Source organism: Leuresthes tenuis, unplaced genomic scaffold, assembly GCF_036924035.1.
Source record: "Leuresthes tenuis unplaced genomic scaffold, fLeuTen1.0.hap1 SCAF_21, whole genome shotgun sequence".
NCBI lineage: Eukaryota > Metazoa > Chordata > Actinopteri > Atheriniformes > Atherinopsidae > Leuresthes > Leuresthes tenuis.
Window position 1 is genome coordinate 24,179,661 of NW_027325375.1, and position 21,484 is coordinate 24,201,144.

Consider the following 21,484-nt stretch of genomic DNA (forward strand, 5'->3'; position numbering starts at 1 on the left):
AGTACAATAAAGGAACTGCTTTACTGTGGACTATAAATGTGATTATTTTCTCTGCAAAATTCAACTAAATGTGTGATTTGGAGGCTGAACTTGCACACAACTTCATGACACAGTCTGAGTAAAGAATATTTCATGTTGGGGTTTGGTAATGGTGTAATTATACAAGTAGTATTTTAGAGCTTTGGCCTATTAATAATTACCCTCCTCTGTGGTTTCACTTGAAAATTTTACCACCGCAGGAAGTTGACACAGTGATAGTATGTCCTTACACAACAGTGCGCTCATATTGTGGTGCTGAAGTGTGTGTTGTGGTGCTGACAGATGAGGCACCTCACTGCAACTGGAAAGTAGCTCTACCTTGAAGTAATATTAGCAAACAGGAGGAGGGGGGCGAAGGGTTAGTCAGCTGAGGAGAAAGTTCAGAAGCCACTGCCGAAAGAGAGCGCTCAATGGCGAGCAAAGGGGGTGGTTGTTCGGCCCCAAAGAACCCGCTGCAGGACTCCTCTGAGTCGGACTATGAGCCGGATGGGGGTCTTGCTCGGCTGGCGGGTTCCGGACCTTCGAGCAGCTCCTTTGCTTGCGCCCAGGTCATCCACAGCGGACACTTCATGGTGTCGTCGCCCCACAGCGACTCGGCGGCCCGCAGGAGGAAGAGCGGCGGGTCGCTGCGGTACGACTTCGACACGGTGAACAGGACGTGGTGCCAGACGTACCGGTACGGGCCGCTGAGCTCCGGGAGCCTCAGCATCGACCCCACGCTGACCCGCCTGTTTGAGTGCATGTCTCTGGCCTACAGGTGGGTTCCAAGCCAGTTACTCTTTCATATAGATTTTCCACACTCTTTCTTTTCAACTTTACCCCCTTCTCTGGTCACTGGAACTAACATTCATTCACCAGCCTGATATGCTTGATGTATTTTGTGGTAAGATGAGTGATAGAGGCAGAAATGTTGAATAAATAACCGTGCAGGTTACATTTGTTGTGTCCCCCTCTATGTTTAGTTTCTGTACAGATGTTTAGGCTCAAACAGCTGTGGTCGGGGAAGTCTCTGTAAAAGTGTGTTTCCTAACAGATCTCCCCTTTGAAACTGATAACCAATGCTGTTGTTGTGTGTGTGTGTGTGTTGTCAGAGTCTTGTGCAACAGCTTTGAAATCCTCACTAAAATCTGGACTTTGATTCTAGTTGGCAGGAATGGAAAGATTACAGCATAACTGAGGGAAAGGAGAGACACTCCTGAAACGATGCCACAGGCTTTTCCTGATGAAGATGTACAGAAACAGTTCATTTCAATCATTTCATTTCTTTAAATAAATATATATATATGCTTTAAATATGTCTTGCTCTCCTGCACTCCTCCTACACAGCATTTGCCATTAATATGAAGGGAACTTTTCTTTTTTCTTTATTTATTAATGGTCTCAGCTCTTTGAGGGTAAGTGACATGCAGCCATGTTACTCCATTAAAAGCATGCTGGCGATGATTCACTTGGCTTCCTAGCAACTTCCAGTGCACCTCACATTAGGAGCCCTTGTGTCAGCACTCGGCAGGTGAGGGGATGTTAGATAAAAGTGCAAACAGCCTCCTAGTGTACTGAGGAGAAAGCTGATGGGGTACAATTAGTCAAAATCAGGACAGTTTTCCAGCAGGGTAAGGCAGTCAGGCTACATTTGTTTTTCTGAAGACAATTTTCTCTGCAAAGCTGTCCCTCATACTTCTCTTTGCACATTTTGCCCACACATATGTTCAGCTTTTTCTTTCTTTTCTATACAGTGGCAAGCTCGTCTCCCCCAAATGGAAGTCTTTCAAGGGTCTGCGGCTGCTTTGGAGGGATAAGATCCGTCTGAACAATGCAATCTGGAGAGCTTGGTTCATTCAGTGTGAGTCCACCTCTCTTAACCTCCACTTACTGCTGCTGCTAATTTTCTATTGTCACAGTTTGACAGTCACATAAACCAATATTAACACCTGGGAACTGAGGAGACCAGTTGTTGGACCTTTGGGGGAGGAATGTTGTTCCATCCTTGTCTGATTTGGGATTCTGGCTGCTCAGCAGTCCTGGTTCTTCTTTGTTGTATTTTGTGTTTCATGAAGCTCTAAATGTTTTCAGTTGATCAAAGGTCTGAACTGCAGGCCGGTCAGTCCGGCACCCGGACTCTTCTACTATAAAGCCAGTGTGTGGTTTACTTTAGTTTAGTTTAGCAGGTTTTGAAAGTCCAGGACTTCCTGGCAGAAGGGATCTCATACCTCAGTGGGACATTCTTGGCTAAATAAAGGAAAGCTAAAAAAAGACGTCATTGATGGTGTCTTTTCAGATGGGCAAGTTGCTAGTTCCATAGTCACTAATTCCCCCCCACACAGAGTTGCATGCTTTTGAACTGAGCGATCTCTACAAGCCATCAGACTGAAGATGAGCTCAAGTTTTTCATGAACTAGTCAAGTGTCTCACTTCAACATTTGAGATGTTTTCTATCTTCTATTGTAAGCTAAATGTTGGTTTATGACATTTCCCAGTCATTACATTCTGTTTTTGTCTACATTTAACACAGCGTCCCAACTTTTTCTGTAATAGGGATTGCACGCTATGAACATAACCGTACGCAGGTATGAATCTGCTGATTCTGTTGCTCTGTGTCTTCTGCGCTCAGATGTGGAGAAAAGGAAGAACCCAGTGTGTGGGTTTGTCACCCCACTGGAAGGCTCAGAGGCAGAGGCACACCGAAAGCCCGAGGTGAGGGATCTAATGAAGTGTTGAGGTCGCTAAAACATTTCTTCTCTTCTAAAAGTTGTGTTGTGTCAACAGGCGATCATATTAGAGGGCAGCTACTGGAAGAGAAGGATTGAAGTGGTGATCAAGGAGTACCACAAATGGAGGATTTACTATAAGAAGAGGGTGAGAACTCATCCTTTACACAGTGCATTTTCAGCCTTTTACCAAATGATATTGGATTAACAAGTATCTAATAGACATGAGCCTAAAGCATATTTGCAGCTTTAAGGAAGAAGGAAATAGAGTTCTTTAAATTGTGCCACTTTTTTTGGAAGGGGGGTGTTGTAATGTAGTTGACTCAAAAGCCGTTTCATGTTTAGATGTAACCGATTTGTTCATTAAAGCTTCGTCATTTAAGCAGGTAAAACATATACTGTAGAGTCAATTCCCAATACAGCATTTACACTTGGAGGCTGTTGCTGTGCTCATGTCACAGGTGGGCAAAGGATTTCTCAATGCAAGTGAAACAGGCCGTAAAAACAAAGCTAATCCATCAGAGAGACAGACTTCTGTGACAGAAGAATCTAAGATCAGCCTGAACCAGAATGACAAGAAAAACTGGCCCCTGATCCCAAATCCCAAACATCTTGTACAAAGATGTGAGAACAGTCTCACTGCATGGGCATCCATGACTTCCAGTGGCATTACGTCAATATTGTCTATCAATGACATGACTGAATAAAGAAGCATCCGGATGAATTCTGACGTGTAAATTTACAGAGGGATCGGGTTCAGCCTGTGCAAAAAAGCTGAGGGAAATTGATTTGAGTTATACTGCAAAACAACTCCGAAGATTTTAAAGGTAAACTGGTGAAAAAAAAACTAAATAAGCAACCTAATCTTATTCTGAATGTCACTTTTTGAGTAACTAAAAGCAGAACGACCTACAAACTTTAGGCAGTAATTTCCTAAAAAAAAGATTAATCGTATCAAACGAAAAGAACATTTTATTTTTGGTTCTGTTAATTTGACCCATTATAACTGAGCCAGTGAACCAGATTCGATTCTGAAGTGAAGTCTCTTTCATTCTAAATCAAACGTCATCATTTCTCCTATTTCCTTTTGCAGCTTCAGAAAAAGAAGGATGACATTCTGTCGATGCTACACGAGGTATGTGAGAAGACCTCTCTGGGACCTCCTCTGATCTTGTTGCAGTGTGTGTTTCTGTAGGTTGTGAAATGCATGAAGGTGGACTAATATTAATATTGATTTTCGAAGGCTGAAGTTGGCCGTGTGACCCAGCCCACATTCTTTGGGGTGGTGACCTTTAGGTGACCTACTAACATTATTCACATCCGCATGGATTTGAGTCAACGTATGAACAGTATGTCCTCCGAGGGACTTTTTTTAGCATGTGGATTGAGCCTTTTTTTGGTTAACGTGACAGGAAAAGAGAAGAAGAGAGAAAAAAGAACAACAAAACAGCTGGAGTCGTGCGTCACAGCCTGACATTTGTAGGCAGTTGACACACATTGATTGCCAGAAGTGACAATACCTCCAACACTTCTGGTTTTTATCTTTATTCAATTGAAATAGCTGCGAAATTTAAGGTAATTTAATCAAATCTGACCTACTTCCAACAGCACTTTGTAAGTGTTTACCAGAAGAGGAGCAGCCAGTTCGACAGTGACGCCATGGGAGTCAGAAACAAAAGATTCAGAGATGGAGGGACACTGGGGAAGGACCTTGTTGCACCTGACGGTGTAACACTGGGACTTAGACAGCTTGCAACATCAGCTTTAGTTTACATTAGTTTAGTTTACGTTTAACTGGGGTCAAAATTAAGGACACTGTATTCCACTGCCTGCTGATGCTTGCTTTGTGTGGCACTTAAAAGGGAAATTATCAGCCGCTGACAGGTGAAAGATCACTAATCCACGTTTTTATGCTCCACGTTCCCATAGTGTTATCTCACTTGCACATAAAAAGTTACATCCAGTTGCTGGAAAAACACTCCAGTCAAACCAAAAGGCTGTTTTTTATCAAGTTAGTATTTGTACCATTTCTGTTAAAACAGTTTTCATCTTTTGACCTTTAAAATGTAAGAGCAGAATCATTTAGACGCTATATTTAATTTAATTTAATGTAGTACAAAGACACCATATCTCACATCGGTACTGAAACCGATGTTAGAAATAACCAATAGCTGAAGCTGATTTTTTAAATAGTTTTTTTTCCTTCCTTCAATGTTAAGGAAACAATAAAATATGTATTATTAAAAACAAAGTAACAGAGCAGTTGGTATTTCAGCCCTATCTGTGAATGATTTCATACAGATGCATTAAACAACCTTTATTAGAACCTTTTACACGAGAAAAATGCTTTGTGTGAAAGAAAAGAACAGTTTCAAAAGCCGTTTTACCCTGGTAAACTATTACCTCCTTATTGGTTGGCCAAACAAAGCGTTCTTGTGAAAAATAAATTGTTGGCATTGGCATTAGGCTGCCACCTATTGGATATATGCTGAACTTGCAGCTCCAGGCTAATCGCGCCAGTTTCTGGGCAAAGTCAGTGCAGCATCAGATAAACATCGGCCACTGCAGTCGATTTAGGTTATCGTTTTACCAACAGGCCAAACGCAGTCAACAAAGCTGAATATCAGTTGATATCGAAGTTAAGCTGATGTATCTGTCCACATCTCACAGCTATTAAGGCAATTAGCAATGGGTTAGAAACCTGACTGGGATCCAGCACTGTGTGAAACACCATGTGGGTACACCGTTTAACAACTTTAGAATGACGCTTCTCAACATAAATTTCATGATCTACATCACATAATATCATTAAAAGATTCAAACAAGGCTGAAAATGAATAATGAATGGCGGTGGTCATCTGAGCCTCGGGCAGCAGTGCATTAAAAACAGAGAGAGTTCTGTAGTGGAAATCAGCGTATTAGCTCAAGAACGCTAACACAACTAATCACTGCTGTGACCAATGAAAGTCAAACCTCTGTCATGCATTAAGGAAAAGGGTTTGGCTTAAGCTTGCAAAAGTTGGACTGAGACAAACTGGAAATTTTACTGATGATCAGAAATTCTGTTGGTAAGTCATAGATGCTGCGTCCTCCAGGCAGCATAAGTTAGGGACCTTCCAGCTTGTTATTGGCACAGCGTACACGATGGCACGAAGCTGCATTAGTGCGTACAAATTGGGTAACTAGCACATCTGTAAAGCCACAATTAATTCTGATACGATATGATAAAATACGACAAAGGAAGACTTGAACCACCGAGCAGCTGAAATCCCATATAAAGCAAGAATGAGAAAATATTTTGCTTTTTTAAAAGTTTGAGTTTGAAGTAAGCTGACAGAGAGCTGTTAAAAGAGCAGATGATGCAACACTAAAGCAAACATGAACCCGTCCAAACTTTCCTTGAAACATACTGCTGGTATCAAATTCAGAGGTATCACATATTTTCCAAATAGGGCTGTAGTAGAACAGAGCTGGATTATGGACTGAAGTTACACACGAAGCAGTCCATCCTCAAATGAGAACTCAGTCAGTCTGAGAGCAAAGTGCAGTTCAGGTGACAGAGTCAAATCAGAAGATAGTAGACAGCAAAACCCACGAGGAGTCTGCACTTTGACAATGATTAAATATTTGTATTGATTTTTGGCCAAGCAAACAGCGTCGCTACAGTGCTGGAAACATTTTGATTGCGTCTGAAATATCATAAAATTCACTGGAAGGGCTACCATGAAACTTCCTACGGACTCCCAGAACACAAATCTGTCTGATGATCCTCTGAGTTTTACTGAATTTCTGACATGATGCTGACGTTTATGATCAAGGGTCAAAACTCTGATTTAGCATGAAACTTCTATCTACCCTCAGTATTTGACATTAACAAAGATTTATAGTGATGTGTCACCCAGCTGCAGGAAACCCTTAAAAAAATTTAAGCACTCACAATCGGAAGTGAGAAATTTGAAGGTTTCTAGGTGTGTTTTTCCCCACCTCATGAGTGAGAGCAGTTTATATGGGCTGGGGCCTCAGGTTTTCCTGTTTGCATGCACGTGTGCATGAGACTCCCAGAATTAGGTCAGGGACAAAAGGCTGCCACTTTTATTGAAATTGTGAGACATCAAAATAAAGCCACATAATGAAAACCTGTAATGGGCTTGTGTTTTTGAACAATATATCAAAACCGCTTTTGTATAATGCAGTACACACATAAACACACACACACGCGTGCAAACACTGCAATCTTCTAAGAGGGGATGTCGTCTGCTCAGACGTAATCAAAAGAGTTTCCGGCTCAATCCGGGCTTCCCTATAAAGAGCAGCTCCCGATCTAGAGTGGAGAGTAGAAAGAACGGCAAATATCAGGTGGAAACAAAGCAAGTTGCACAGGGGGAAAAGACCTGGTGAGTTTTTCAGTTGTTTTACAAGAGAAAATGCTTAGTTTTGGGGGGAAATGTTATAAAGCGTTTCTATCTGGCTGTGATGCAGAAAGACATTTGTTTTTGACTTTGTGTAAATTGATATTGATCAATTTTCCTTAATATCTGTCTTTCAATGTCTAGAGTTGTATTTCTAAGTTTAGCCTGATGCACAAGATTTGAACTAAACGAACAACTTAGACTTATTTTATCAATTCAACAAGAATGATGTGGATGTGTTCAATAGTTTTTATCGAACAGCATGCTGTACATGTACAAACGGAGTGAATCAAATAGCATCAATCCATCACTTTCTAACTTTTTCAACTCTATCTTTGTAGGGAGCCCTCTTATGGCACTGATTTGATATGCTACCTTATAGATCTTAGAATTGCCATTCTGTGGGAGGGTTCAAAGTGGTTTTTTTTGTTTTTTTTAATTACTGGCTGATGTGTTCCAGGGTCAGATCAGCCAAGCCAAGCTGGAAAAACGGTCCAATCAGATATACCAGATGCCCGAGCCTGCCCCAGTGGAGGCCCACATGTTTGACCTGGACTGCCTTCTGTCTGACATCTCTGACACCCTGTTCACCATGACACAGAAACCTTGCCCCTGGACCAGTGACCGACACAACAGTGAGTAGTCCACTTTCTCAAGCTTCCAGGGTGATATTCAGCAAAAGTAATTTATGGGTCCCATTTCCTCTTTTAATGCAGTGATTGTCAGAAGTGCTATCATTAGCTCAGCGTATTCCCTTCCATGAAGTGGGATGACAGACTTTAAAAATAACATAATAATTTGTTTGTTTGTATGAATATGTGCAACCCTCCTGTTTCGAAAAGTTTGGTATGCTGGATTGAAAAAATAGAAACAGAGTGCAATGATAAACTTTAACTCATAATAGAACAAAGATGATATATTAGATGCTGAAAGTGAAACATTTTATTATTTCATGAACAATATCAGCTCATCTTAAATTTGATGGCAGCAACACATATATAAAAAGTTGCGACGGGCAACAAAAGGTTGGAGGTACATGTTATAACTACTGTATTTAAGTTAATTTGTAACCATCATTTACATGATTGGTTACATTTTAAAAGAGCACCTTAAAGAAGCAGAGTTTCTCAGAAGAAAGAAAATTCAGCAGTTTGCAAAAACCGCATCTACAAATTGTGGATAGGGCTGAAGCTAATATATATATATATATTTTTTTTAACTACTATCTAAAGATTAATTTTCCAGTTAATCTCAGAATTATTTTTGCCACTTAGTTTATTCAAATTGTGATTGATTTACCAAGGAATAGTAACCATAACTTCCAATAATCTTTCACCCAATATTAGGCCTGCTCGATCATAGCTGAGATCATAATCATGAATATTTAACTTTCAAAGCAGCATTCATTTGTTAGTCTTTTCAAATAAAGATTGTCTTTTCAACATCAGATTTCATCAACTGTATCAACGGTAAAGCACTGAGAAAAACAGATTTTTAAAAACACGTCGCTGCCATCAAATTTAGCATGAGTTAATATTTTTCTTAAATTGGTTAATCATCTCACTTGCAACATTTTATAGGTTTTCTATGTTCTTTTGTGAATAAGATATTGGTTTATGAGATATGAAAATCATAGCTTTCAGGTTTTTATTTACATGGTTTTTATTTTTATTGACATAATATTCAACTTTTTTGTAATATACAACCCCAATTGTTACTATAATAAATAGTAACATATGGAAAAACTTGAAAATATGCAATATTAAATATTTCAAAGCTTTTCAAAGTTAGTGTTTTACTATGGAATGACATAGTAGCATACAAATGTGTTTTTTTTCTACAAAGAGTTCAACAGGGTTTCAAAAGGGGCTAACAGCTAGCTTGAATCTGGCTGAAATTCACTGGCTATATTAAGGTTTAACAAAATATCTGGATGCCGTAGCCTCCTTGAGTCTTTGTAGCTTAATAAAGACCAAATAAACAAGCCTTAATTATTGTCCTAGAGGTGCTGTCAGGCAGACTCTTTTGTCCTCAGGCAATCTGTTTCTCCCAGTTTTCTTTGCGCTAAGATAAGCTAACAGCTGCCTGCTGTTGCATAATGTTGACAGAAATGTGACAGATTTTGATTAATATTAGGGCTGCCAAAGTAAAGGCATCAATATTGTGTTCAACTTTAATGCTGTTGAAAAAAGTAAAAAGAAACATTGCCTGTGTCTGCTAACCGTTGCAGGCTTACTGTAGCCTGGAACACCAATCACTTGATGTTACTATTTGGACCCAGCAGGGTGTTTATTTCCACTTCTGAGATACTGAACAGTGTATTAATCTTGAATAACAATGTTATTTTGATTTAGTCTATCTCAGTCGACATGCATTCATCAGTTACAGACAAGATGTGTTCCAACAGCATTTACAGTCAGGTTATTCATGATGCCACCTCTATAAAGGGGAAGGCTTGTCGGAGTACCTTTGTATGGATAATATTTGTAACTATCTTTCATTTAGGTACAGTTATAACAGATTAGAAAGTAATGATTTGCAGGTTTTGTCGCAATTGATTTTGATTAACTACAATAAAGAAATGTAATCACTTGACAGTCTTAATAAAGATACTTTTGGGCTTATGCATCTCAGCCAATGGTACCCACCCTATAAATCAGAAAATCCCCTTTTAATAAAAGATTGGTTTTCTATGTTCTCTTTCTCCTCAGCATACACCAGCAATGCTGACATTATTCAGCCGGGTCTGACTCCATTGCAGCCCAACCTGGATGATTTCATGGATATACCAGGTACGTTTTACCCATTTGTCCCTCTGTGTGTCTGTTTATTGGCTGATTGGATCTTCACGTGTCAAGCATATCATCAGATATCCGTCTAACTGCTTGTGTTTGTCCAACATAGATGATTATTTAGACTATTTTACTCATTTGCGTTTGGAATGCTGCAAGAAGTCAAACAAGATCTGATGAAGTATTTTAATCATTTAAGATTTATTTACTTAACACAGACTTTACAGGGCATTTTATCAAATGTTAGTGTTTTTCTAAAAGATGCTAATGTCTCTAGACTTTATTATGTGTTTCCCAGAGGTTAAAGCGTTACTACTGGCACGGTTGAGCTGGAAACAGGAGAAACTGGGAAATAGAAGAGGATGTGTTTGGTTACTGTTCTAGGCTTTGCCATTATCTATAGAATACAGTGAGGCGTTAGAGATCATGAAAATGATCTAAAAAGTAGCACAGGTGGCCTGAAGTAGAAGGAATTACATGATTACTTGAAAAAAGTTTGCAAATTGTTGGTTTGTGATGGGATTCACGCACAGTTTTCTGTAGGCACTTAAAAACTGATCAAAATCAGTGTTTTGACATTTTGTATTGACCAACTTAAGTGTACTATGAAAGGATAGTTCTTAGTGTTGAATGATCAGTTTCTGATTAGATTTTCAGGGCTGAATGGTCCTGAGTATAGTAGTCATGTTTTGATATTTGTGGCCCACGGGTCTTTTGATTTCACTGCTCTTATTGTTACGTCTATTTTGCTACGTTATGGAGCCATTTCTAGTTAAAACGCTGCATAAATGTGTTATAAACTACCTGCTCTGTAGATTACATCTGATGTTAAATGCTACTATTTGCTATTTCTGTGTCTGCTGCCTCAAATTCCAAAAAAAAAAAGCAAATTCAAGTCCAAATAAATATCTTAGGAAGGTGTTTAAATACCACATCAGGAAAAAGAAAATGGTGCACTACAAATGGTGTACAAGTTAGCATCCAATCCAATCCAATCCATTTTATTTATAAAGCACAGTTTAAGTAAACACAAAGGTTCTCAAAGTGCTGTACAATAAGCATACCTGTTGTGTGTGTGTGTGTTTGGCAGTGTTTGCTCCCACAGAACTGGCAGCATCTTTGTAGATCATCTGTCTCTTTTGGTCACAAGGTCTATGGAGTGCAGTGTGTTTCTTTGTGCTACTCTTAAATGCAAATACAATATTTTTTTCTTACTGAGATGAAAAAGATGATATTTGGTATGTGTTTTCAACTCAGCTGTCATGCTGCAGTTGACATACTGTTCATGTTACTGCCAGACGTTTGCACCTCAGAGCAAAAGCATGATATTAAAGCATGACATGATATTTGTTTGTGCAGGCTTTGTTTTAAAGTCAGTAACGTCTGATGTGAAGAAACTGATTCTAATCACTGATGGCAGCTTGTTGCAGTCAGTTGCCAACGTGGCTCCAAGAATATGAGACCTGTCAGACACGAAGCACATACCCTAAATAAACACCACCTTTAGAGGGCCTGTTTGATGTTTTGTCTGTGTGTTCACGCTTTCTCTTTTGTTGCTTGAGTCTCTGAAATCTCTAGGAGCAGATTGACTTTGAACCTGCTACACAGATTCACATCGTTTGTGATGGCAAAAATGAACATTATGAACTTGAAATGAGAACTTAAACTTCAAGGGGAATTTATTGTCTAGATTTAGGTTATTCAAGTAATTTAGTTGCCTTTCGATCCATATTCAGATACTTTTTTCCAGTTTTGTATTGTATTCCTTATAAAGTTAAGATATGGACACATTATTCACAGTTTAGTCATCAAAGGCTGATGCAGACCTTCAATCATACATGCAGTATTTGTTTGACCAAAAGTGGAGTCTATCCCAGCTGACACCGGGTGAGAGGTGGGATACACCCTGAATAAGTTGCCAATCCATGATGAAACATTGTCACTTATATAGTTATTCCACCAGAGAGCACTGTCCCACTTTGTATGCATCTTAGTATAAAACAGTACATAAAAAAAGATCTGTTTCAAGATAAGTTTTTGAATAAAACATACTATTTGTCTTGCAATTTTTAAAACTCCTACATATCAGAATTGGTATTGCCTTCAGTACTTTTTTCTGGTCTAGAGAACATTTTTTTCGCATTATATTCTGTTCTCTTTTTAACTGACTGCCAGATTAATACGTTAATGCGTGTGTTTTTCACAGATATTTTTCTGAACTATCGGGGCCAGCCCAGCGAGCAGACTAGTTTTGTTGACTGTGGCTATTTCGAGAGCTCATCAGGCACAGCATTTGCTCCAGGTCCCTCCGCTGTGGTAACAGCTTCTCAACTACTTATCGACACCCAGCTGACTCAGGTAGCGCTGCTGATAATATCCCCTCTTGCTTTATATTAGAGAAATTACTGCAGAAACCTTTCATCAGAAGCTTATGTTATTATTGTTGAATCAATCAAATTAATTGAATCTTTCTTAATCAGGTTTCTGATAATAATATGCTTTTGCCCCAGCCCTCCACATCCAGTACTCACTCAGACCAGGCCAGGCCAAGCCAGGATTGCGGAGAATACCACACGTCTAGCATTGTATCAGGATCCATGCCATATGGCCATCAGCCATACCATGATGCAGCTGTTTCTATTGCAACAGATCAGCCGACACCTGCAAGTATTCCTTTTTTGCATGAACTGCCATGCCACAAGTTTGGTTACTTCACAGCAACCAGTGGGACCTCCTCTGTCATCACTCATACTGCCTCCACCATGAGCACTCAGGGCGCTGCGCACCAGCCTCTTAGCTACCCTCTTGCAGGGGACGCATACTCCCAGTCTCACTGTGAGTCTCTCAGTTACCCATCCTCCACACCTAACCCGGTCCATACAGCGCTTCCCTCTGCCACAGCCGCCCACTGCTTCTCAGTCCCAGAGATGGTGGCTATTTCAGGGGTCAAAGGGAAGCACAAGCAAAAGACAGGAGGAGCGAAGACAGTTGGCCTCTCTGCAATGCCATCTGGTCCTCCGTCCACTGCCTCCATGCCCGCTAGCTGCCTGGCTAAACTGCTCTCCTCCAGTGCACGAGAACGTGAGTCATTTCAAACATACGATTCATCTCCTGCAATAGTTAGTCCCTGAAAAAAAGTTACTTTTGTTTCTTATGGTTTCAGGAAAGCCAGCACTTGCATTTAATGATACTACTCTAATGACAGCCAAAGGTCAGAGGTCAACATCGAAGAGTTCTCTGGTGAGCCTCTCATGAAATTTAATCAAATGTTGATGTCTAACTTTTTACAGTATCTCAACAATACATCACTTAAGTTTAGAGGAACCTTTTCATAAAAGATGTGCAAAAGATGTGAAGATATGAGAAAACTGACATAACTCATGCCAGTGCACTAGAAATTTAAATACAATATCAGCTATTTTGGATAGTTTAGCCTAAACAACAAAGTACCGTAGTTGGACTGACTACTCAGTGGAGCTATCTGCTTGCTAACATCTTTAACAGTTGTTATTTTGCATTCTCATTATACAGAAACCAAAATGTAAAATGGAAATGTTGCCGATTTACAAGGAATTCCAGTATTTTTTATTTGAGCACAGTCACGTCAATGAGTCTTTGCTAATTGTCAGATGAGTGTCCAGGATGTCATTTGCCCAGCTTAAAAATGGGCTTTTTTAATAGTTAAGACAACTGATGTATATTCGTGTTGTATAACTGAATAGATTTAAACATAAGGTTAATCAGGTTTACAAGACTACTGGTTTAGCTTAGCTTAGTTTACCTCATCTCATCCTAGCTTAGTTTAGTAGATTACAAACAGATGGGGAATAGCAACAATTCTGTTTCCTTTCAGGGCATTTAAAGCTTAACTAAAGTTATCTGAGATTTTCTATACTTTTTTGTACAAATCAGCTCACTGAGTTAGTTATGCTGTTTTGTCCCATTTGCCACAGCAGACCATCTGTGATACTGCTGAGCTTTATTATTGGTGAAAAATAACCAGCATCTGTCTTGTGCTTACATTTGTTTCCACTAATTTATCCTTGCTGTTTGTTGGCTGTGATCCAAACACTAACATGTCTGTCATTAGAGGACTAATACCTTTTCCTTTCTTTTGGGGGATTTCTGTTGATACTTAATAGAAGTTAGAAGAAAAAGAAAGTAATGTATAGGCTCTTCATCAAATACACTTGCTTTGTTGCTTTGATTTACTTGCCCAACATCAACTTTTGCGTCAGATTGTATTTCTAACTGGACATTAAATGTATTATATGTTCAGCAGACTAGCAGCACTGCTCACCTTGGTGGAGTTTCCTCACAGCTGCAGCACAGAGTCGGTTGGCCTGCAGTGTTGACACCACTGGTCAACCAGAGTGCCACTCGGGGTCACAGCGGAGCCCACCCCAACACGTCCAGAGACTCAACTGTGTCCTCCCTGCTCACCCACGGCCCCACACACACCGGCACAACTCTCCTCATTCCCAAAACTGAGAAACTATCACCTGTCCAGCTCTACGGCACGGACAGGAACAGCTTGAACAGTACGCTCTCACTGCTCCAGTGAAACACATCTCACAAGCTCTCATAAATCACACATTGTCAACGCCAACATAGCATATGTAGACATTCAGCAGGCATTTTAATTATAGTTTTGATTTGCATACAAGATTTTGTAGCAGCTGATGCAATTAGTTAAAGTAAACAGAAAATTGCCTGCAGCACATTCTGACTGTCTTGAGGAAAATGGGGATGTAATACAGATGTTTAATGTGCAGTTGCATGAGTGAAATAATAACAGGATATGCATTTAGAAAAAGTAATTCAAAGCAGGTAATGTTTTCTAATCTCAGAATAAATCCAGAAGATCATTCATAAGTTTGTTTCTGTTTCACAGAAGATGTCAAAGTGTTGTGAAATGTAATTAAACATGCCAAATCTGGATCGGAATACATCAACAAAGATATTAATTTCATGATTTTTACTGTGCGTCATAATTACTAATTAAGTTTATACATAGTTTACAGAAGTAATACCACATGTAAATTTGATCATTTATATTTATATGTTTGTTTCTTTTTAGTTAATTTTACAACACATCCAGGCCAGACATCTCCACCAAACCCTGTAGAGAAAGCCTCCAACCCCGAGTCCCCACAGCCAGGCTTCTCAGGCCATGGAAAGACAGAATCAAGTAAGGTAGGGCAGTCTGTTTCTTTTAGATATAAGTATAACCAGTCCTTATTGAGCTTCAGTGAAAAAATTTAATTGACTCATCTGCTGTGTGAGCGTTGGTGTGAATTATGATCTATGTACATTGTTCTGGGCTGTGCTGTCTGCAGCAAACAGAGACGAGGAGGATAACTCACATCTCAGCTGAGCAGAAGAGGCGTTTTAACATCAAAATGGGATTTGACACTTTACATAACCTTGTGACAACACTCAGCTCTCAGCCAAGCATAAAGGTACTGTTCAAAGATGTGCAGCTGCATTACAGATAAATGTGCTGAAAGGTGGAGGCGGTGAGCATCAAAGAGCTGGAGCCACTGCTGAGCTCAACTGGTAAACTACAATATATGCATTTTAAATGCAACTGAAGAAACGTGTCATAGCGAATGTAAGCATTTTAATGTTAATGATAATTAGGGTTGTATTCTTTTTGTGTACCGGCTTAGATCAGCAAAGCCACCACACTGCAGAAGACTGCTGAGTACATCAGTAAGATGCAGCAAGAGAGAGCTCAGCTCCACGAGGAGGCTCAGCGACTCAGAGAGGAGATCCAACACCTGAACTCTACCATCAAGTCAGACCTTTAGCTAAGCTCAACTTCTGCAAATGAGTTTTGCTTTCACTGGTTGTGCCAAAATGATGAAACTGATGAAAATGTGTGTCTCTTCATGCAGTGCTTGCCAGCAGCAGCTACCAGCCACCGGCGTCCCCATCACACGGCAGCGCTTTGATTACATGAGGCAGAAGTTCAGAGAGTATGTCCGGGCCCAGACTCTGCAAAATTGGAAGTTCTGGATCGTATCCTGATGAATGTGAATCTGCCAAAAAGGTTATTAAACATTACACTTTCCCTCACAAGTGTTTGAACAAATACTACCCTCCATTCCTGTGTGAAGTTATCAAGTTTACCGATCATGTTTTGTTTCTGAGCTTTTCCTTTGAATATAGATGAACGACATACTCCCAACTTTATGCTGGTCAGACTGGACACAGAGAAATGTACCGTGGTTGTAAAGTTCATACCACACACGCTACCTTTCCAGACCTAGTTTATTTGCACATATTTGAATTTAAATTCTGTGTTTTAGCTCATAAAAGTATGCCAATAAACAAGCAGTAAAAAAGCTTCTTTGATGTAGAAAAAGCATTAAATGATTTTATTCAATAAGCGTTTTCATTGATGATGAAAACCCCACTTTTAAAAATGTTGGGTCCCTGTGTAAAATGTTAAGAAAAACCAGAATGCAATGATTAGCTTAATTCATTTAAACTCTATATTCAGTTGACCATACTACAGAGACAACAAGACATCAAAGCAAGGAAATTGCAAAATGCTTATTTTGAATTCGAGGCTTGGAGCACCTAAAAATCAGGACAACGTGGCTAATGCTAACAAACAATCACCTGAAGGATCATCTCATAACTAATTTCTCCTCTTTTCAAAGAAAAAGAGAGACGGGTTCATCACTCTGAAAAACTGTGAGGGTTCAACAAAGAGTAAAATGAAATTGGGGATTTCATAAATTACAGCACATGATATTATGATATCTTGCTGTATGCAAAAGATAAAATACAGAGTTTGAATTAATTCCCTACTTTTTTGGACATGAGGTTGCATTTAATCCTTTTCTGTTGCCTCCCTTATACTGTGTGCAAAATAAAGAGTACATCGCTCTTCTGTTATCTTTATATTCTACACAAAATCACCTTTAGGTTGTTTGCTCTCTAGGAATATTGATTTATTTTCCCTCAAGAGCTTATGTTTTTATTTCAGTGCAGTTATTCTGAATTAATAGATGGTCCAATAAAAAGTGCCTTTCAGCTTTTTTATTGACTAAAATAACCATCAGAAAACATTATTAAGAAATCTAACCAACGGACTCAATCATATTAACAAGCATTGTGAGTGTCTATAAAACTGTGAGTCCCTAAAGTCTGTTTCTTCTTTCACTGTACCATAGAGATAAATTGTTGTTCAGAAATATAAAAAAATACGAGTGCTGCTATGAGTATTCACTTGTCCCCATTTTAATCCTGTTTGAGTAACTCTGTCTACTGCAGGAACCAACCTGCATATGTCAGGTGTGTTACATATGCACATGGTCGACTCTGTCTCCAAATATGGGAAAATGTTGTGTGCCACTTTTAAACGCATCCTTTCTTAACTCAGTGTCAGTTCAGTATCATCATTGAGCCTTTGTTTGAGTCCTATAATGGAATGGTATCCACCGCCAGTGTGGAGGACCTGTGTCGATCCACTCTGTCCTGGCTGGACCAGCACTGTGCCCTGCCTGCACTAAGACCCAGTGAGTCAATTGCAACTTCAGCACAGATCTCAACTTACTGCCACCTGTTCCTAGGTTTCGCATTATCCTGTCACATTGGCTGTAACCAATGTTTTATTTCTTCTTTATTGTCTTGTGTGTTCCTTCAGTGGTTCTGAGTTCACTCCGTCTCTTAAGTACCACTACAGCCATCCTGACAGACCCAGGCCTACTGCCAGAGCAGGCCACACTCGCCGTCACCCAGGGTGACCCCGCTGCCTCCATGGCCCACTCCTTACAGACTGCCACTCGACAGTAGTGCACAAACTTGTTGGACCTTTGAAGAAAAAAACAGAAACTGCTACAAGCTAGAGACTCAACGCTCAGCTTAAAGGACATCAATGTTAAATAACTAAACTGCATTTCCAATAAAACTCACCATACAACAAGAAGGATGTATTCCATTACACCCAAAAAATGTGATCAATGCTGAAAATCAAACCTGTGTGTAACACATATTATCTGTAATATATGCTAATTTATGAACCTCAAATGAAGATTTTTCAGCTATTACTGTTACTTTGGATGATTTATTGATTTTTATATATATATATATATATATATTGTGTAGTCTAAAAGATTGGTAAAGGCAGTTATTCTCCACTTCTATCAGGTTATCTTTTGGCTGTTGTCTTTAATTGTAAAAAAAAAAAAAAAGAATATATATGAATGTATACATATATGGTCAGCATCTTATGTGATCTGCCTGGTGCAATATGTTAGTGTGAGTGTTTGAAACAACAAAAAAGAGTCCACAGACTATCAACCCTAGCAAAAATAATAATAATTTTGTTATAACCTGCTATTTATGTGTGAAAAAGACTGTTTTGATTGGGACTTTCAGCCTTTAGCAGTCCAGCTTCTACTAATACTTTCCCCACTTTTAGATGACAACATGTCCACATGTTTTGAGAGATAGGACTTCCAATTTAGTAATTTTTTGGCCCCGTTTTGGCATACATGGCTGAAGACACAATTCTTCAATCAGAAACAAAGGGAAAATCCCCCTTTTGTGGGCGTCTTTCTCCGAGCTCAATGTCACCTTGTGCTGCAAGTTCTCCTCCGCTCTAAGAGGGGGCGCTGTGGTGCAGGCGGACAGGAGAGCCGCAGTGTGGGGGTTTTTGTTCGCAGAGCTCCTCGGTGCGCTGTCCACTTCAGCACCACAAGCCGAGCGGAGGCTGCGGGCTAGCTAACGCAGAAGAGGGACGGAAGACGGCTCGCCATCAGAACCAGCGCCGACCCGAGTCCCGAATACAGAAATTACTGAAAAAGAAACACCGATATCGACCAGAAACGCCGACCTCAACGAGGCATAAGAGCGGAGGAAAGGTAAGAGTTTTCGAAGAAGCTTAAATAGGATCAAGTTGGAGCATGATAACGGGCATCCCTTAGGAAAAACACGCTCCCCCTCCCCTTCCTTGTTCATAAATACTGCATGTCCGAATTGAGGCGGTGTTAACGTCCAATATGAGCCAAATATATTCATCCTATGGTTTGTTTTGTAGAGACAAAGAGGAGCGCTTTGGTGACACAAGGCGGGTACTAGACCGTGGTTTAGCCCGGCTGCTTCTCCTCGCTTTGCAGATGCTGAGGTTTTATAATTGGTCGGTTCCCGTCTTTTGCTTCACTGTGGTCAGCTGCCTTGTTTTTGTGTTGTTTTTAATGTGCCTCTGTCTTCGCTGCGGGACACTTAATATATCCGTGGACATTTGTTATGCGAATTAAGAGTATTGTTTATTTGAACCACTTTATATGCATTTGTGGAACTAACCAGCAGTCCTGACGGTTTTGCTGATTTCTTTATCCAAATAAGTGGATGATTTGTTTTCATCTGTAACAAAGACACTTATATCTGCCAGTGATGGTGAATAATGTGTGAGAGTAATCTGGTTCTGTATGGGTTTTGTCAGTAAAGTGAATGGGCTGTATTAAATAGCAGGAAACTCCGTGTGTTTACAATCATTCTCCCAAAATTAGACTATATTAGTAGTCATTTAACGAATACCATTCAGGCCCATTATTTTGGTGATGCAGATAACTGCATCGGTGAAGTGTTGATTAAGGGATATTATTATATTAATAGAAGAAAAAAACAACTATGACCATGACCATAGATCTTTTAGATTAACAGTTAATGTGATATATTGGTTGTGATGGTTCCTGCACGTCTTCAAAGGGATGTTAGGTTCCACTATATAAAGTCACAAATAACAAGACAACTCTGCCAGCACGAGGGGGAATTGTATTTGGATATTATAGAGGTAATGTGGCATAATGCATCGGAAATCCCTGCAGCGACGGAAAAGAGACAGATGCACTGTTGCTGTGCCCGTTTCCCTTATCCACGGATTATTACAAAGAGAAGTGATTAGTCAGTAAATCCTTTAGTCGATTGACCGTATATAAATCGGTGACTATTTTCATAAATTGTCAGACAATTTTGGTCAAAACTTGTTCCATAAAGGTGAGGACTTGCCCGTTTTTCTGATTTGTGCCATCGTAATCTCAGTGTTTTCAGATTTTTTTGTCTGTGGCACAAAAAAAAGCTATCTGAGGTTACGGTTTCCTGTGCCGTCTGACAGCTTATAAACAAATAAATAACTGCGAGAATAATCATTTGCTGCCACCCTAATTCCCAGTGCATCGTGCTGCTGCACATTACATTGCGATGTGGCAAATTGTTGTTTAGCCTAATCTTTATGAACATCCCATAGTTCGGTAATCGGTTCCCAGTTTGGGACATGCTGCTCAACTCAAAAGGGAAAGTCAGCAGGAGTTGTGTGAGTGGCAGCGCTGACCTGATACTCAGCACTACTGTGCTGGCCAGGCCAAGCCAAAGTATCGAGTGCATATTTGAAAGCAGCCTTCCATTTTGTCACAGCGCTGCCATTGGCGAGATGGGCCCAAGTGAGGTAAGAGGCTGATAGAGGGATTAGCTTGCATTAGGATGTGGTTGCTGATAGAGGTACGAGAGAAATGCCAGTCACTCTCGCTCTATCTTCCTCTGCCGTCTGTCTCCCAGACGCTCCTTTTCCTCAAAGCATCTTCCTTTTTGTCTGCTCTACATTCACGTTGTTCCAAAATGAGCCGCGATAACCCTCCTCCCAAAACCACCCCACCAGCATCCCAGCGGTTCTCCTCTCTGTTCTTCTTTGCCACATACAGCCACCGCCAGCGGACACCTCCCTGTGCCCTTCTCCTCTCACATCCCGCTGGCAGACACACAAACACACTGCTCCTCCTCCTGCCCTAATTCCTCTTTCTTCAGCTCTCCTGAAGGGCGAAGCCCTGAGGGTGGGAGGAAGCAGAGAGAGGGGAGGGGGGGCAGCTGAGCGGGCAGCGGAGGAAGGATGTAAGGGTGGTTGCCAAGTGTAAAAGCAGAAACACCACACATCGTCTCACGATGTTGTCTGATAATGTTTTTATTTTTAAAGAGATGCTGCAGTTTTAGAGCACAGCAGGCGTGTCTGTGCATATTCAGAGAAAGCTGTGCCGGATAGAGTTTCATTCAAAAGAAACAGGGATATCTGCCTGAAACATCACTTTCTGATTGGCATTGAGACACCACCTCAGCTGGCAGGTCTTGTCTGGTCAGTTTGTTTCTGTCTCACATCTGGATTATTTGTAGCTAAAGAGTCCAATTTGCCTGCTGCATCACGAGCACGTGGTGGATTAAAAGCATCTTATAAGCAGTTTGTCTGATGACATTTCAACGCACACATAAATTCAATAACAGAATCCCTACGTAGCCAATCAAGATTTCTGGGTTTTTTTGCACACCATTCACACCGCTCCGCTTTCCTCATTAATTGATCATATTATTTTCATGAATGACACATTAATGACTAGCTGTAAATTATACTGAACACTTGGGTGACCAAAGCAAAAAATAAATAAATAAATGAATGAGTGGTGACAAATTGAATTCCCGCTGTTTTTTCTCTTTAGTGTAATTACAAGGATGCACAAATCTAATTGAAACTACTCCA

At 40.1% G+C, this 21,484-nt stretch overlaps 2 protein-coding genes across 3 annotated transcripts in view; both read left to right on the forward strand.

The window, feature by feature from the left end:
* Positions 1 to 269: 269 nt before the first annotated feature.
* mlxipl (MLX interacting protein like) lies at positions 270 to 18,014 on the forward strand. 2 transcript variants are annotated; one of them, XM_072374666.1, is made up of 17 exons: positions 270 to 796; positions 1,773 to 1,879; positions 2,648 to 2,730; positions 2,803 to 2,892; positions 3,838 to 3,879; positions 7,614 to 7,788; positions 9,865 to 9,945; positions 12,152 to 12,303; positions 12,456 to 13,026; positions 13,109 to 13,185; positions 14,225 to 14,486; positions 15,026 to 15,141; positions 15,285 to 15,407; positions 15,618 to 15,745; positions 15,846 to 15,969; positions 17,348 to 17,477; positions 17,606 to 18,014. In XM_072374666.1, the coding sequence occupies exons 1-17, from the start codon at positions 450 to 452 to the stop codon at positions 17,752 to 17,754; spliced, it is 2,757 nt and encodes a 918-aa protein (XP_072230767.1). In that variant the 5' UTR covers positions 270 to 449; the 3' UTR covers positions 17,755 to 18,014. The 2 variants fall into 2 exon arrangements, with proteins under 2 accessions (XP_072230767.1, XP_072230768.1); XM_072374667.1 differs by having other exon boundaries at positions 271 to 796; positions 14,228 to 14,486.
* Positions 18,015 to 18,609: 595 nt separating this feature from the next.
* Positions 18,610 to 21,484, forward strand: part of srrm3 (serine/arginine repetitive matrix 3) — a 68,189-nt gene continuing 65,314 nt past the window's right edge. The window contains exon 1 of the mRNA XM_072375119.1: positions 18,610 to 18,824. The gene's annotated coding sequence lies outside the window, so the exon portion shown is untranslated. The remainder of the gene's footprint in view (positions 18,825 to 21,484) is intronic.

Excerpts from the sequence above, each read along its gene's own strand:
- mlxipl (XM_072374666.1), top strand. The coding sequence starts at position 450 with ATGGCGAGCAAAGGGGGTGGTTGTTCGGCCCCAAAGAACCCGCTGCAG. Across the intron at positions 12,304-12,455 it reads TCGACACCCAGCTGACTCAG|CCCTCCACATCCAGTACTCA; the intron begins GTAGCGCTGCTG and ends CTTTTGCCCCAG. Across the intron at positions 14,487-15,025 it reads GGACAGGAACAGCTTGAACA|TTAATTTTACAACACATCCA; the intron begins GTACGCTCTCAC and ends GTTTCTTTTTAG.